At 56.7% G+C, this 16,683-nt stretch overlaps 1 protein-coding gene across 4 annotated transcripts in view; it reads right to left on the bottom strand.

Annotated features, from left to right (window-relative positions):
- Positions 1 to 1,062: 1,062 nt before the first annotated feature.
- Positions 1,063 to 16,683, bottom strand: part of NCKAP5L (NCK associated protein 5 like) — a 29,375-nt gene continuing 13,754 nt past the window's right edge. Inside the window, exons 2-13 of one of the 4 annotated variants that reach the window (XM_019724625.2) lie at positions 14,248 to 14,309; positions 13,048 to 13,176; positions 12,236 to 12,304; positions 12,083 to 12,121; positions 11,243 to 11,362; positions 8,143 to 8,256; positions 4,539 to 7,171; positions 3,506 to 3,668; positions 3,190 to 3,271; positions 2,547 to 2,855; positions 2,324 to 2,466; positions 1,063 to 1,964 (exon numbers count right to left, since the gene is read on the bottom strand). In XM_019724625.2, the coding sequence (XP_019580184.2) occupies positions 1,752 to 1,964; positions 2,324 to 2,466; positions 2,547 to 2,855; positions 3,190 to 3,271; positions 3,506 to 3,668; positions 4,539 to 7,171; positions 8,143 to 8,256; positions 11,243 to 11,362; positions 12,083 to 12,121; positions 12,236 to 12,304; positions 13,048 to 13,170 (4,008 nt within the window). In that variant the 5' untranslated portion in view covers positions 13,171 to 13,176; positions 14,248 to 14,309 and the 3' untranslated portion in view covers positions 1,063 to 1,751. Of the gene's footprint in view, positions 1,965 to 2,323; positions 2,467 to 2,546; positions 2,856 to 3,189; positions 3,272 to 3,505; positions 3,669 to 4,538; positions 7,172 to 8,142; positions 8,257 to 11,242; positions 11,363 to 12,082; positions 12,122 to 12,235; positions 12,305 to 13,047; positions 13,208 to 14,247; positions 14,310 to 16,683 lie in introns of all 4 variants that reach the window. The other 3 variants (XM_019724623.2, XM_019724624.2, XM_074325715.1) reach the window with 3 other exon arrangements.

The raw sequence follows: 16,683 nt of genomic DNA, 5'->3' as shown, positions 1-16,683 counted from the left end.
TTTATTTTAACGGGGTGTTTTTTCACCACTTTCTGGAGCAATCCAGGGCTGGAGACCCTGCTGAAGGAGTTAATATAAAGGGAAGTGCTAACACATTCCCCACATCCAACCATCCTGGGGCTGGTTAGAGCACAGGACAGAGTCCAATGGTATCACTGAGTTGTGACAGGACTCAACACTTCTCCCTGTCTAGGCACCCGACCTCAGCTCAGCAAGTCTGTGGTGTCAACACAGACCATGTACATACTACAGGGCCCCCATGCCCACGACGAACTGTCCGGAGTCCCAGCCAGTGACCAGGGGTGCTGAGTGTGCGTGCTGCCCATGGGGAGGCAGCAAGTGTAAGCTGTCAGGTGAGCGCTCTGGATAAGTCATCCTACACCTTGCAACCCAGGCAGGAAGGCCTTCCTAGGCCCAACTCAGCTGGCCAACGTAAGACCTGGTTCACCTTCAGGTCGTTGCCCAGCTCTATGCCCAACAGGAAATTCCAAGGGCTGTTGGGCCACAACCATCCCCTGGCCTCCCTGTGCATGGGGAGAGAGTCCGAAATAACTACTGAAGTCTAGACCCTCCTGCACAGACTCATTCCTGGCCTCCCCTTCCCAAAGCGAGACTTTGAGAACCAGGGGCAAGAGATATGGGGAAAGCCCAAGATCTGAGGAGAAACGAGAAGACGGCCAGTTTGAGACCCAGTTGTGCCTCACCCCATGCCAACAGGAGGCTAACACACTTAACTCTGCCTACCCCCCAGCCCCTGAAGCTGAGTCTGCAGGGCCCACTTCCCCTGCTACATACAGAGATGTAAGAGCATGCCCACGGCCACCCTTCTGCCCTGTCTAAGTCCTGAGCCAGGGCAATCTTCCCAATCCGGGTACCATTCCAGGCCTAAGTGGGTCCCAATCCCCATCCTCAGTTACCTTCTAGGTAATTCCAGCGAGCTGCCCTGGTAAGGGGGCTGTCTCACCAGAGTGCTTGGGACAGAGTCTCATCCCCACCAGTGCCCTCAAAGTGCACACATCTGTCCGTCCCTGAGTCCTCCCACAGAACAGGCCGACTCAGGGGCAGGGAGGAGCCTCCACATTTTATTAGGGATACTGCAGAAGCAGAGGCTGGAAGCAGAGCAGCCACATTTGTAACGACAGATAAATTAACCGCAGTGCGGGGATGGGTGGGGTGGGGTGGTGGGGACCGGGTCAGGCGCTTTAATATAAAAAATAACAAAAAAGACAAACATGCCCCAAAGACGGGGGGCAGGGAAGGGCAGCACCGTCCAGACAGCAGAAAGGACCAGGGCAGACAGAGAGAGAAGGCAACTTGACCCTTCGCCGCCCCCAAACTCCATCAGCACGGGGTTTCCGGGCTGGCCCCATGGGGGCTCGGGGCAGGGAGCAGCCAGGTTGGGCGGAGATGGCACAGCTGGTGGGCAGGAAGCCCAGCACCACAAGACGGCTCAGCCTGAAGTAGGAGCTAGGGCTGGGACACAGCAGCCTGGAGACCCAGTCCCTCAGAGGAAGAGCCTCACTCTGGGTGAAAGGAGGGACCAAAGGTGGTGTCTCTCCCTGAGCTGAGAGTGGTCGTCTCCTCCACAGCAGCGGTGGGCAGTTGGGTGTGCCAGGGACCCCCTTCACCTTCTTATCTGCCTCCTTGGTCCCTTCAGGGAGCAGCCCCACTAGCCCTGAGGGGGGCAGGGCCTGAGGAGAGCCATTCCAGTCTGTGGTCCCCAACTCCAGAGAAGAGCATGGCACAGCCCCTCAGCCCTGACTCCCACAGGAGGAGAGTGAGTCATAGAGTGAGTCGCTGAGGGACTCTGACGTCTCCAGACCTGGGGGGCCCCCACTGGCCACTCTGCCTTCCTCGCCCATGTCCGATGTGCTGGGGGTGCGGCTACCCCCAAACGCCGGGCCCTGGGGCGTAGGGGCTGGGCGGCTGGGCTCCAGGCTCCGCTTCCGGTCCACGGGCAGGGCCTGGGAAAGGAAGGGAAGCTCGGGAGGAAGTTCCTCTCACCTCCTGGCCCAGCCAGAAAGGCACTGGGCTCTGCCCTCAGGATGGGAGATCTACAGATGGGGCCCACCGAGGTGGGGTGCACTCAGAGGAAGCAGGCTGGAGGCATGGCTGAGCAGTCCTACCAAGGTTTTGGGGAAGGAGAGAAACCCTTTCCCCAAGAGGGGTGTAAGAAAGGTGAGTGGGCTGCCCAGAGGGGCATCCAAGGGGCTGTCCCCTCAATCCTCCTCCCGGACAGAGCTGTACCTCACTGGAGAAACTGGTCTCCCATCATTCACTGCACCCTTCAGTCCCATTCCCTTTCCCCTTCAGCCATGCTCACCATGGGGGTCCTGGGCAGCCCCTCCAATTGTCGGGGTGGGCACAGGAAAGGGTCAGCGGAGCCACCGGCTGTCCTCGAGTTGGGAAAGGTCCAGTTCTTAGCCAGCTGGACAGGAGGGGGTGGGCCTGGGTCTTCACAGGGATCTATGTGGTGACAAGGGAAGGTGGGTGGTGGTGATGGGTGGAGCTCCTGTGAAGGCCCACCCACCTGCCCAGACACTCACCATCAGGACAGGTCTGATGGCACCGGTGGCCAGGAGCAGCAGTAAGCAGTGCAGGGAAGGCTGGCATACTGGGGTGTCGCCCGCTCACCAGCAGCTCCTCTATGCCTGGCACCTCACGCTCCAGCGTGTGGGCACGGCGGGGGACTTTGGTAAGGGGTGGGGGCCGAGCTGGGGGCACCCCAGGTGGGGGCTCCAGCCGTGGCGGCTTGGTCTTGGGAGGATTCTTGCTGGGGGTCCCACTGCTGCCATGGTCTGGGGGTGGGAAGGTTCCAATGCCACTGTCCAGGGTTCGAGTCAAGGAGCCACAGGCTGGGTAGGGGAGGGTAAGTCACGGATGTGAGGCTGCAGGCAGCTCAGCCACTCTGCCTTCTTCTAGCTTCCTGCCCCAGTCCAGGCTCCATCCCTGCTCAGGGCCCTCCAGGCCCAACAGGCTCATTCACCCTGCCCCACTTCCCCTAGGCTTGGGGGAGGGGAGGCAGGTACCCTCTGAGGACAGGAAAGGGTTTATTTCTGTGTAGCCCCAGTGCCCACCTGGTGCTTGGCACCAACATGGCACTCAGGGTCTGGCAACTGCTGTTGTGACAGGAAGGAGTAAAGAGCAGGTGAGGATCAACTCCCATCCTTGGCCCTTGACCCTGCTGACCTGTGAAGTGTGAGGTGGGCACTGGCTCAGCCAGGCTGTCCTCCGAGGGCATCTCTTCCCGCCTCCCGGGCTCGCTGCTCAGCTGTGGGGAACAGGAGACCTCGGAGCCCGTTCCTCTCCCACCACAAACCCCTCCCCAAGCCCTGCCATTAGGACCCCTGGAGTACGGATCTGAGAGTGCAGGCAGCCCGCCAGCCCTCAGAGACCAGGAGTGCACCTGGCAGCCTCCAGGGCCCAGGGAGCGGAGCCCTCTGGGGAGCGAGCCAGCAGGGTCACAGGGCCAGCGCTCCACCCAGCCCCCATCCCAAGAACCTACCTTCCCAGGAGGTTTTCCACAGCCCTGAAGAGGGCCCACCAGGCCATTTCGGGGTCCACAGGCTGGCCAAGGGTTCTTGGGGTCTGAGGACACTGGCTGGAAGTCACTATACTCGGGTTTGGGCTCCCTCCAGCTCTTGGGTGGCAGCTCCTTGCCATCCACTCTAGGGGCAGCAATACAGACAGGTGAGAGAGGCCTGGGCCCACACAGACATTCCAGCCTCGCTCCCTCCAATGGTGTGGGCCTAGTGAGGCCCCCATGGCCCCCTGCCCCTCTGGGAAGGGGACATATCCCTGGTGGTTGTCCCCAGCAACCCCTCCTGACTATGGGAACAGGCAGAGGAACAGCAGGGGCAGGGAAGATGGGAGGACTCTCCCAAAGCTATCCAGGGCCAAGCCTAGAGACCACTTGACAGTGTCGGCAGGTAGATGGCAGAGCCGGTCACATCCTGGTCTAACATGACACACCTGCTTGCCCCAGCTGAACTTGAGCAGGCACTTGCTGTCCAACTCACACCCAACCTGGGCCCAATGCCTGTGGACATTCTGCCTTACCTGCCCCAGACACAGCAATCCCAAGAAGGGGTGGCCCCTTCTCTAAACCACAGCTCCTATTGCTGGGTGTGTGGCAGGTGCTAAAGAGCAAGACGGGAAACCCCAGAGGAAGAGCCTCATCAGGCCAGTTAGGAACTGGCTCTTGATCACCGTGTGCGGGCATTTAGGCTGCCTCATCCGACACGAGACGATCCGGGAAAGTGTGGACTGCTCATTTCCTCCCAAATGAGAAATTGGGTCTCAGCATGTCTGACGTCAAACAGCCAGAGGAGAGGAGCAGGGGCACACACCCCTCTTTCAGTCAGGCCACTAACCCCCCGATGCTTTGGTGGAATTTTACTTGCTCTCCAACCCCCTTTAACCTCTGTGAAGCCCGAGCTCCCAGGACAGGCAGTCCCAGCCACAGCCCCTGGTGTGCCCGTGGAGGGACAAGCGTCTGCAGGCACCAAAGCACCTGCCGACTGGTCCCAGACCCTCACCTGTTGAGCAGCTGCTGCATGAAGGTGTCTGCGCCCTGGTACATACCAGCCAGCTGGCCTTGGACCTGCCCCAGCCCTGCACCGGACCCTGGCACTGGTCCCCCGGGCCGCAGCCGGGCCCTGCTGCTCAGGTAGGCCTTCTCCTCCTCCAAAGCCCGGCGCAGGTCTTCCGCCTTAGCCATCAGCTTGGAGATGTTGAGGCTCTCTGCCTCCAGCTTCCGGGCTTCCACCTTGACCTCCTTCCGGAGCGGGGAGCCCCCACTGGCCCCTTCCTTGCTCTTGGCGGCCTCTGTGCGACGGTTCAGTGCTGGCAGCTTGCTTTTCTTCAGGCCAAACCAGCTGGCAATGCTGCTGGCATTGCGGTGCTTGGCCTCGGTGCCTGGTGCCCGCTCCTGACCCTGCAGCCGCAGCACGTTCTCCTCGATGCCCTTCATCACCTTCTCTTCAATGGCCGAGTGTGGGGCGCGCCCCTCAGGGCCCTGGCTTGGATCAGCGGGGCCGGGTGCCGAGGATGTAGGCTGGGCTGTGGTGCTGCCACAGTCTGCCCAAGGCGGGCCCTTCCCCTTGTCAGGCTTGGGGGGCTCCTTGGTGGCTGGTGAGGCCACAGGTCGGGGCACCACCTTGGTGGGTGACTTAGAAGGAAGCTTTGTTGGGCTGCCGTGGGGGCTCTTACTGGGCTTGCCCAGGCTGGGGGCTGAGGTTGGCACTTTGGCAGGGGTGCGGGGTACCTGGGGGCACAGGGCCCCTGCCAGCCGGCTCTTGGCCAGCTCCACTTTGGTGAGGCAGCTCCTTGGTGAGACAGGCTCCAGGTCCACCCTGGCCCCCATGGAGTGGGAAGAGTAGACTCGAGCCCCGGGATCCCCTAGGAGCCCAGGGTCCTGTTGCTTCAGGCTGCTTGTGCCCAAGGCCACTGCTCCTCGCAGTGCCCCCTTGGCTTCTGGCTGCTCAGGGAGCCTGGGGGTGGTGGTTGCCATATCTCCAGTGCTTTCCCCTGACCTCCCTGCTCCCCGCACCTTCTCGGTGCCAGGCCTGACTGTCACCCCATTCTTCTCTGGGCCCTGGGGCCCCTCGGGGCCAGTCTTCAGTTTCCCCAGGGCTGCCAGTCTGTCCCGCAGAGGGGTGTAGCCAGGATCCCCAGGTCGCCGCCCTGCCCCCTGGCTGGGCTTCCTGGATGAGCCGCCTGGGGTCCTGCGGCCAGGATGGGGAGACTCCAGTCCTGCTTTGTCCAAACTCTTCTCCTGGGGGCTCCCATAGGGACAGGATTCTGGGAGACAAGGGCTGGGAGGGACTCCAGGGCTTCTGAGGACCTCAGGGGCCTGTGGTACCTCCAAAGTTAGTTGTGGGTAGGTGGGCACCTGCAATGGGGATGGAGGTGGCTCTGGGGAAGGACCCCTAAAGGTGCTCCGGGAAAGGTCCAGGATGTTCTCGTAGCAGGGAGACACCACTGGTCCTGGGGAGAGCGTGGAGGTGGGCATGGCTGGCTGGGGAGGTCGGAGCTGTGCAGAGTCCGGGGTGGTAGAGCAGGGCGAAGGGCTGGTGGGCAGGCCCTGCGCCCCTTCTGGGGAAAGCTCTCCTCCACACAGAGCCCTGCGGGCCAGCAGCGGGGAGGGGCTGCCATCGGAGCCACTGTTCCGGCAGGGGATTCGGGTGTTCCGGGGGAACTGGGGGCTGAGCTGGGGGCCTCCTGGGCTGGGGACCTTCTCTGAAGCTGGAGGCAGCTTTAGGAACTTGAGACCTCTGGCTGGGGAGGGCAGAAGGGGTCCCTGGGCTTCCCCAGGAGAAGGGGGGCCAATTTGGAGCTTGCTTTTCACCTGAGATGAAGAGTGGGGGTGGCCAGGTCGTGAGCCCAGGGGGGCATCCTCTGCACCCATGAACATGCTGAGGAAGGGCAGGGGTCCCTGGCCCTCTGAGGTAGCACCAAAGCCTGGTCTGTGAGCCTCTGGGGTACCCCCACTCCAAGCTGACTTGGGGAGGCCTTTGGACTTAGACAGCTGTGGGAGCCTCTGGTCTGGGGAGGATGGCTGCCCAGAACCTGGGTGGTCCCCGTTGAGTGGGCCTGCAGCCCCGGCCAGGACGGCCTGTAGGTAAGACTCTGTGTCCTCAAGAAGCTGGCCCAGGTTCAACTGTTTTCGGGCCAGGGCCCCGAGCAGGGTGTCGGGGCTGGGTGCCTCGTTGGGGTCACCCGCCTCATCAGAAGAGGAGGAGGAGCTGCTGCCTGGGGCACAGGGTGGGCCAGAGCTGGCACCCTGGGCCTGGGGCGAGCCCCTACTAGGGCCCCACGGCCGCCCAGCACTCTCTTCTTCCCCTGGGCCCCCCAAGAGGCGCTCCCAGGGCAGCAGGCCTCCCAGGCTACCAGGGCCTAGTAGCAGGTAGGGGGCCCAAGGTGAGGTTTCAGGCTGGGGTGGGCCACACAGCTCGCCATTGATGGGCTCTGGTGAGCCAGGACCCTCACTTGAAGGCCGCCAGGGGGTGGCAGGTGAGCACAGAAGCAAGGGGTCAGTCTCTTCCAGGGCTCTCAGCACCTCCAGGATCTGGGCTTTCTTTCGAAGGAATGGGGACAGAGCATCCAGCACTGGGGGTGGGGCGGCGGGGGGTCCAGGGCCTCCTGGCCGCAGCTGCTGCTCCCAACACACCTTGGGGGAGAAACGGCATGAGGAGGAGACCACATGCAGACACAGGACCTGAACTGGACGTAACTGAGTGTGTCATGAACAGAGCTGGCCTGGCTTTGTTTGTGTCTCCAAAAGGAATTGACAGCTCCTGAGATATGATGGCTCAGCTTCCTGAAGGGTCACTAAGCCCTAGTTAGCCCGACTCTTCTTTCTGGCATGACGGGCTGGGGGGGCATCCCACTTCCCCTTCCTGCTTATCCCAGCCCCACTTCCCACTGCTGTTTGGGTCGGCAGCACTGACCACCTACAACCCTGACAACCATGCTTGCTCCAGGGGACGGAGGCCTGTCTGTTTTTCAGGCTCCAGAAAGAACATAGAGACTCAAGAAGGGGGTGTGATGTGGCTAAGTCCTATGTCCGTAACTGTAGGTGATCCCAGGCCTTCTCAGGTCAGACAGAGGCTTGCTGACGTGATCCTCCTGGAGAAGGGGATTGGGAATGTGTCCACTGCAAGCCCTTTCCAGCTTTTGCCCGGCCCCTTCTTGGGCCCAGTCCAGTCTGATATACTGGTTAATTCCATGGGCTCTGCAACCAGACTGTGTAGGTTTAAGTCCCAGATCTACCACTTAATTAGTTATATGGCCTTCAGCAATTTATTTAATCTCTAAGCTTCAATGTATCATCTGTAAAATGGGATGGTAATCACGTTTAACCCCATAAAATAAGATCCAGGTGTTCAGCACAGTGGCTGGCAGAGTAAGCGATGGCTCTTACAGCAGCAATAATGCATTTGCTTGCAAGGCCAGTGGTTGGGGGTGGGGACCTATTTGTCTTGGAATGAGGTGACAATTGAGGGCTGGCTAAGAATCTGTGCCCTAGGAAGCAACCCTTCCCATGGGACTCGTTAGGAAACAGCAATGGAAGCCACTGACGAGCCCATAGCCAGCACAGCCACAGACCACCATGTTCAGCCCCATGTTCAGCCCTCCTACCTCTCTCTGCCCAGCACAGCGCCCCAGAGGCAGCAAGGTGGCCGGTCCCTCGGTGGAGCTCAGAGAGGGGGAAGCTGGTGGCTCGGATGGTGGCTGGAGTGGGGCAAGTGGAACCTGCAGGGAGAGGCAGAGTTAACACAGGTGCTCTGTCCCAGGTCCCTACTCCCTCCATCTAGGGGAAGGAAAACATCCTTCCAAGTTTGCTCCTTTAGGGACATCTCCTAGTCCAACACGTGCTTTCACTACTGTCCCACCACCTGGTCAGAGGAGCCTCAGGAGACCATGACACAGGCAGACTGAAGAAGTGTATGCCCAGGTGGCGGGGGGGTGAGACCGGTCAGGGGGCTTTGGAGAAGAGGGGGCCCCTTGGCCTGAGGGCAGTGGCAGGCCTAACCTACTGTTTCCCCAAAAATAAGACCTAGCCAGACAATCAGCTCTAATGCATCTTCTGGGGCAAAAATTAATATAAGACCTGGTATTATATATCATATAGTATATATCATATAATATATAATATTATATTACATTACGTTATATAAGACCTGGTCTTATATTACAGTAAAATAAGACCAGGTCTTATATTAATTTTTGCTCCAAAAGATGCTTTATAGCTGATTGGCTGGCTAGGCCTTCTTTTCGGAGAAACACGGTAGGTGCCACTGTGGCTCCAGGACCACTTTGTTTTTCTGTGGGGCCTCCTCCCCGATTACAGAAAGTGTGAGCCAGGAGGCCCCTTCCTGTTCTGATGGCATCACAGGCTGAGACTAAGGGAAGAGACATTTGTTACTGGGTCCTAGAAAGAGATGGCAGGAGTCATCACTTCTGTCTTCCTTATCTGATCTCCTATGAAACTTCTACTCTGAGGAGTACAAAAGTAGTATGTAATCACGGGTCACTTCTCTCTCAGTCCCTCGGAATGTCACTTTGTCCTCTTAGGCATCTCAACTAGATACCAACTTTAATTCTTCCCTGTCTCCTTTTCCATAGTGTTTAAATCCTGTCCCTGCAGCATCTCTCTGCCTTCCCTCTGGCCGCCCTCTGGTTCGGCCGCTCCTGCAGCCCAGAACCTCACGCCTCAGGCCTGGATGCAGCTCAGCGTTTCAGTCTCTCTGACCTGGTTTGGTGGCTTTTCAATTTCTAGTGCACAAGGCAGCCTAAAGCACATTTTTCTTTCCTTTTTTTTCTACAGCATCTATGTGCTCCAAGCCTCCTATGCCTGCCCACTGCCTACAGAGACAAGTCTGAACTCCTCTGCCGACGATCTGGGCCCAGCCTGCCGGCTCTTCCCTGACACCGTCTCCAGCTCTGTCTCACTCACTGCTCTTTTACACACTCTTTATTCCAGCCCCATTGAGCAGCCCCCTGCTCCTTAGGCTTCCCTGCTGTTCCTCGCACCGGGAATCCCTTTTCTCCAGCCCCCACTGCAATCTTTTTAAATCTCCCATCTATCAAGGCCCAGATCCAACGTCACCTTATTAAGGGTGCCCTCCCCAGCCCATCTGGGATGGCATCTCTCCCCGCTCACTCTTAGACAGCAGTCACTCTGCTTTGTATTACTGTTGTCTGTAGCTTCCGCAGTCCCGTCCTTTAGGGGCTACATTCACTCCGCACAGGCCACAGCCCTGTCCAGATCCACATGAGTTGAAAAGGCACTGCTCACAGTAAGAGCTGCATTAGCATTTGCTCAATGGAGCTTTCATCCTAACAAAGCACAACTTGGGGATAATGTTAATAATGATATTTAGCTGCCGATTATTGACTATCTACTATGGGCCAAGCACTATATATTATCTCATTTAATCTGCACAACTTGCAATATAGGTATTCTTATCCCCATCTATAAGGAAAAAACTGTGCTTTGTAAGGTTATATCATCTGCCCAAGGTCACACAGATAAGAATTAGCTAAGTTAGGGGTCCAACCAAGTTTACCTCAGGCCAAGGTTCACGCTCCTTCCATTATGCCCTGTTACCTCTGGGGAAGATAAATCTATTGCCCCAAACCCCAAAGTTAATTTTAAAAATCCCAAATTCAAATGCCAGAATTCATGTAAGTAAAAAAGCAATGTTCTACACCTCTTTTTATCACCAGTCACTGAGAAGGGGATGGACAGGGTGCGATTGGCCCACCGGTGTGGTTAGCCCTCTGGGGATCCCGGGGGGAACCTGGTAGCAGAGCAGGACTCAGGGCTGGGGGCTCCAGAAATGTCATGGTGATGACATCCTCCTCTGCCAGGGGTCAGGCTTCCCAGGGAGCTGAGGGCCTCCTGCTCAGGGTCTGGGGGCCAAGAGCTGCCTGGTTCACCTCAGACAGACAGACAGACAGACAGACAGACACACATACACAGAAGGTACTTCTCTTCTTGTCAAGCTCAGGGGTGGGGTGAGAGGTGTGCCGGCCGACCTCAGCACCTGCTGTTCACCTCTGGTACCTAGAGCTGCTCCAGATCCTCCCACCCCCACATCTCACCCCATCCTTGAGGCTTTCTGACAAGAGTGACCCCGAGTGACACCTTGGTAGCCCCCTGCTTCTCCCAGGTAAGGCAGGTGTCAGGGCTAGAAGCAGGGACCAGGGTCGGCAGCCACGCCTGAGTCAGTGGGTAAACACACGAAGTTTGCGCACACACAGAGTAATCTGGTCAAGTGCCTTTGCTGACCTCTCTGTGACACCAAGCACGGGGTGCCTTCCACCCGGTCCCACCCCTGCCCCTGGCCAAGAAGAGGCACTGCAGTGGCCAAAGGGGTCCCTGGGGAGTATGAAATAATTTCATTTTCAGCCTCCACCCATCTCCCCACACAGGGCGAGAACAAGCAAGAACCTTCTCTGTCAACAAGGGACGCCATCCTGCTGGGTGGGGTATACCTGCAAGGTGGGGGACGGCCCAGCTTGAGGGGATTCAGGGAGTTTTCACTCCATCTAAGGCCCAGATCTATCAGGATAGGAGGGCCTTCTCTGGATGGACAGACCCCAGAATGGAGGGGAACGGCTGACAGCCTGCTTCTCTACGTGTTTGGGGGAAAAAAGAGGGTGGTGATGGGGCGGGGGCGGGGGGAGGCAGGCAGATGCGATAGGATGAGGGAAGGACACTGGTGGTGCCCACCTGAGGGAGGGAGCCTGTCGTGAGCTGCAGTTTCTGCTGAAACAGGGCGCTCAGCATCTGGTTCTGCTGTTCCAGGTCAAACACCCTCTTCTTCAGCTTGATGCACTCTTCCCGAAGGTCCTGCCACCGCCCAGGAGGCAGGGGGAGAGAAGAAGATGATGGCAAGCAGTGAGGGGGCGGGATGAGTACAGTGTCCCTCCCAGGCATGCCCTTCTCCTGCAACCTCCCCCTATGTGGGAGCTGAGACCGCCTATGTGTGTAGCTATCACAGCTTCAGGGGACAGTAAATTCCCTCAAGTTAACCACGCCGGTAGACAGTAGGTTCCACTGGCGTTGGTATCTTCCCCATCTCTGGTGCCAAGCCCCTGCCTCTTAGAAACCATACATCAAAAAAGGGCCCATACAAGGCAGAAGAACACCTAGGGGTTAGAGGGGACCATATGTCAAGAAGTTACCCATAGTATTTGGGTAAATATTTAGATGCCACCTTATGCTCACAACATCAACATTTTTTTCAGGGTCATTACAACCTGGAGAAAGCAGCCAGCGCCACAATAAGGGAAAGATTCAAGCCCAAATCAAAGTTACCATAACTCGGAGATCTGGCCTTACCTAGCCCACCCCTGCCTCCAGGGAGAATAGTACAGCCCTGTCTGAGGTGGGGAAGGTGGGGCATTATCGGGCCAATAGGACATTTCCACCAAGCCGCTTTCTCCAGTCCCTGCAAAGGCTTCGCTGAGCAGGCTCTGAGGTCCCCAGGAAGGACCTCCCCTGCAGTACCCAGGGCCTGTTCCAGAGCAGCTGGGCTTGGGGGTCAGAATGTCTCCTGTGGCCACTTACCTTTTGGTTCAGCAGTGCCTGCACCACGTGGTTGGCAACCTGGGGACAGAAAGCCCCAAGGCAGAACGTCAGCTAAGCCAGCTTCTGTCTGGAGCAGACAGGCCATGTCTCTCTCCGCACCCCAACATCAGCCCCACTGCAGACCCCACAGACCTCATCCAGACAGCGCTCATAGGTTTCCCGCTGGTTTTCATTGGCCTGAGCAAGTGCTGAGTTCTCTGCCTGCAGCAGGGAGGAAGGGGGTAGAAAGGAGGCTATGGGGTCATTCTTCTCTCAGGGCAAATTCCTTCTGGGGAAGGAGAGACAAGCAGTCTATGAACTACACCCCTGCCCAGCTCTCGGCTGGGCAGGACTCTGCCATGGGGAGGCCCGCAGAGACCGACCAAGGGCATCAAGAAGACAGAGCTCAGATGGCTGGTTTTCTGTAAACCCAACCTCAGTCAGTGAGCCTGGAGGAGCTGGGGAGACGCTGGCCAGGAGGACCTAAGGTGGGAGGTGCCAACAGTAACCGTTATTTCCCTGGGGAGAAGGCAGAGAAGGCCGGAGGGAGGAGGGCAGGGTCTTCGGAATGTGATGAAGGGCCTTAGTTTAAGGGTACATGCCCTTGCCCCTCACCTCCTGAATGCCAAGTCATCCAAACCCTTCTTCCTATGGCCTGTGTAACCACCCATTTCCTAAAGCCAGCAGAGGCTGGTGGAGTGGGGGTGAAGTGGGGGAGAAGAGAGGTAAAAAAGGGAGACCTTTAGGGGTTAGGACAGCCCTGCCCTGTGCACGCGTCTTGTCCCTGAGCTGGCACTTAGCCTGGCAAGCTAAGAGCAAGGAGAGGGCTTCTCAGAGGAGCTCTACTAAGAAATGTTCATCTCTGCTCCAGCCTGGCGAAGGGGGCTGAGAGGAAGGTCCACCCACACGAAGCTCAGAGGAAAGGGCAGTCCTGCCACCCTCACCCACCCTGCTCCACGCCCCACCTCCAGCTCCCGCAATCGGTGCAGGAGCTCCTGGCAGGTGCCTGGCTCCATGCTGCCATCACCACCCTCTCCGGGCCTCAGGTTTCCAGGACTCCCCGGCGGCTGGTCCATGGCCTCCGACATCGGGCCCTGGGAACACGTGCGAGACGACCCAGCTGCTCTGGTGCCCAGGGAGGAGGGGAGCAGGGGAAGAGGACAAAGACCAAACTTGTCAGTATTCTCAGAGGTAACATTGTAACAACTCAGGGTCAGGCTGAGACACTCCTGGTCATGGGAAAGACACAGACACTCTTCCCATTTTAAGAACAAAGACCGCTGTTTTAAAAACGCCTATAACTACACTCGCCCTATTGCAGGTCACACAGACACTGGCCAGGAGCCGAGAAACCTGAATTCTCCACTGAGACTGGCCTCCAACTGCTACACTGTATCTTCCTGGGGACTTGGGAGGCAGCCTGCATGCCTCCAAGGCTCCCTGCTTCCACCAGAACCAGCAGACCAGCCTCTTGGCACACACAGGTCCTCTGCAGGGGTCTCGATGCCCTCCCCCCTTTCCACTTGGCCCCCTCCTTTTTATTCATTCTTCAGGGCTCCCAATCAAAGTTCAGTCAGGTTCTGTAACTGTCTCTCCTAGACTGACAGCTCTGTGAGGGCAAAGATGCTGTATTCACTTCACTGCCCAGGCCCACACTTACAGCTGTTATACCTGGTGTGCAAGAGACAGATTGATTACTAAACAGACTAGTCTGTCACTGCCTGAACACAATTCAGCCAGGGTTCTGACCTGTATACTGCGTATGTGCCCCCCCCCACCCCACCGTTGCCATGGTCACTGACTATCCTTGAGTAGGCTTCATCCTCCATCTGCGCTTCAATTTCTCTGCTAGAGGAAAGTGCTCATTTCCTTCTTCTGCAAAATATTGTGGAATTTTCCAGTAGATGGGAAACCTTTCCTCATGTAAAAGGATGGAGATCCCTGGTCCACCACCAATTACTTGTCTCCCTGCCCCACTGAAGCCCCCATAAAAAGAGCTTAGTGCTTTTGGACCAAGGAAGTGAGGGGCCCTCAGTAGCTCATCAACCAAGCATCTGAATGTGCTTTTCTCTGTCCTCCACGGTGAGACACAGGGGGCCTCCGCCACCCCCAGCCTTCCTCCTCCCATCTCACCACCAGCATGCACAGGTCCCAGAGCCCCTCACCTGTCTATGCCCCCTCAACCAGGCCGGCGCACTCACTCTAGCAGCCAGAATGGTCACCTTGCCTGTGGAGGAAGAGGGAGATGATGTCAGCCATGCATTCCACAAACGTTTACTGTGCTTCTGCTGTGTGCCAGGTGCTGTGCCACAGGGAAAGCCCTGCCTTTATGAAGCATCCATTCTATTGGGGGAGGCAGACAATACACAGAGAAACCAAGGAGCATATACTGGGTCCTGAGAAGGCACTGACGGGTGACAGTTAAGCAGAGACCTGAATGAAGTCCGGATGAAATCCTGGGATGGAAAAAGCATTCTGGGCAGAGGAAGAGCCAGTGCAAAGGTCCCAGCTCTCAGCCAGGAATCACTCAGATAGCAGATGGAAAATGAACAGCAACACATGGTTGCTACATGGCCCTTCCACAACATACGTCTTCTTTAATCTTCATTGCAACAAAGGGAGGTCAATGCTATTATCAACACCTAATATTTGAGATGAGGAAACTGAGGGACAGGAAACTGCACTCACACTGAAAGTACCTTGTGTGTTGGCACTTTCTCATGCACCACTGCATCTGATTCTCCTACCAACCTTGTAAGGGGGGCACCAGCCTGGGAGAGGAAGCAGGCTGCAGAGGTAAAGGACGCCGCCCAAATTATATGGCTGATTCACAAAGCACACTGGACAGGCCTAGATTTCGTCCCATCCCTGTGCAGCCTCTCTGGACACACACAAGCTGTGATGTAAGCTCCTTATATTCTGTAAGCTCTGTACCGTCCTGGGCCTCCAGGAACATTGCACTTAAACAGATCTAGGTTAGAATCCTAACTCTGCCAGATCTGTTTCCTCATCTATAAAATGGGGATAAGACTACTTAGTCCAAAGGGTTGTTGGAGGATGAAATGAGATAATGTATGTAGAGTATCTTGAACGAACTCAGTAAATGGAGGCTTTTCCTGTTATCACATCCTGATACTGGCACAGTACAAAATCTTGCCGTGGAGCCTGCAGCTACATTCCCGAGGCCCAGGCCCCCCACCCAAGGGTCCCCACTGTAGGGGCACCTGAAGATCTGAGAGTGCTGCCTAATCTACCCTGCCCTCAGGGGGCTCCTGCTCTCCAACCCCTTTCCTGCCAGCCATTCTCCAGCCACAGGGCCAGCTCAATGTTCACTCTTCTCTGCCTGATACCCTAGAAAGAAAAGAGCGTAACAGCAAAAGGGGAGAATGCATCTTCCTGAGTGTGAGTGTGTGTGCGTGCACAACTGTGGCCAAGGGGCTTCTGAAAACTTGAAGAAAAGGAAAAACTGTGTAGTATTTATTTTTAATACTCTACCACAATCTATAGTCCTTTGCTATTTTAATATCATAAAAATATGTTGGGTATAACTTTGCTCTTAACATTATGGTTGATATACTTAGAAATGGATAGGCCTAGAAAAATATGAAAAAAAAAATTAGGAAATATCCTCCTTCCCACATACACAAATAGGGGTTAAAACCAAAAAAGGCCTCAGGTTACCTCCACCATTGGGCCAGTCCCGCCCCACCCACAACACTCAGCTCTGGGCCCTCGTCCACTTGCTCCAGTCAGAAGCTGCTCTGCTTCAGGAGAGGCCGGCCCCCATGGATCACTAGCTTTCCCTCAATCCCCTCACCATTTATTCCCCAAGTGGACAGCCCCAGAGAATAGAGGGGTTGGGGGGCAGGGGAGGGAGTGCTGGGGAGTGTGAGGAAAATAGTTGGGAGGATGAAGGAAGGGAGTGGGATGCATAGGCTAGTGTCCAGAGGCCAGGAAAAAATAAAGATAAAGCTTTGAGTTCTTCACGCAACAAAACCAAACTAAGGGTGAAGGTGGTTTAGGAGATATCTTTTCCTAAAAAAAGAAAATGAAAAGAAAAAAGCATCCAGGTTAGGCGCCAAGCCCAGAATGTGAGGGCTGGCTGTGGGCTGTGTACATGTGGTTTTACTCGTATATGTGTTGAGGAGGGCGAGGACGCAGCACACCCCACAGAGCCCCAACTATGCCCCCCTCCAATCTGAGCCCCTGTGGATCTCAGTGCAGGGAGGCCTGAGCCCCACTGTGACCTGGGGGAGACCCTCGAAGTGATAAGACTTCCAAGTTCTGCCATGCGTGTCTCCATATCCCTGGCTGGGCCTAGGAGAGGCCCCGGAAATGTCAGCTGAGGCAGGCTATGACTCAGCCCCACTTTGGGGAGATGTTTGCTGCCCTCGGCAGAGGTGGTCTGGCCGACTCAGGAAAAGGGGCCTTCTCTGTGTCTACAGGGCCATGAGCAGAGGGCAGGCAGAGTCACGGGGAAGAGGCTTGCATTTGAACTTGGCAGTGGGGAGGAGTGCACACTATGAGTCGAACTAAAATTTGAGTTCCAGATTTCTATGGCAAAAAGAAAACTTCCTGCATCTCTACACTCCTCTGGGGAA

This window comes from Rhinolophus sinicus, linkage group LG02 (assembly GCF_036562045.2).
Source record: "Rhinolophus sinicus isolate RSC01 linkage group LG02, ASM3656204v1, whole genome shotgun sequence".
Taxonomy (NCBI): Eukaryota; Metazoa; Chordata; class Mammalia; order Chiroptera; family Rhinolophidae; genus Rhinolophus; species Rhinolophus sinicus.
This window is presented reverse-complemented; position numbering and strand designations above follow the sequence as displayed.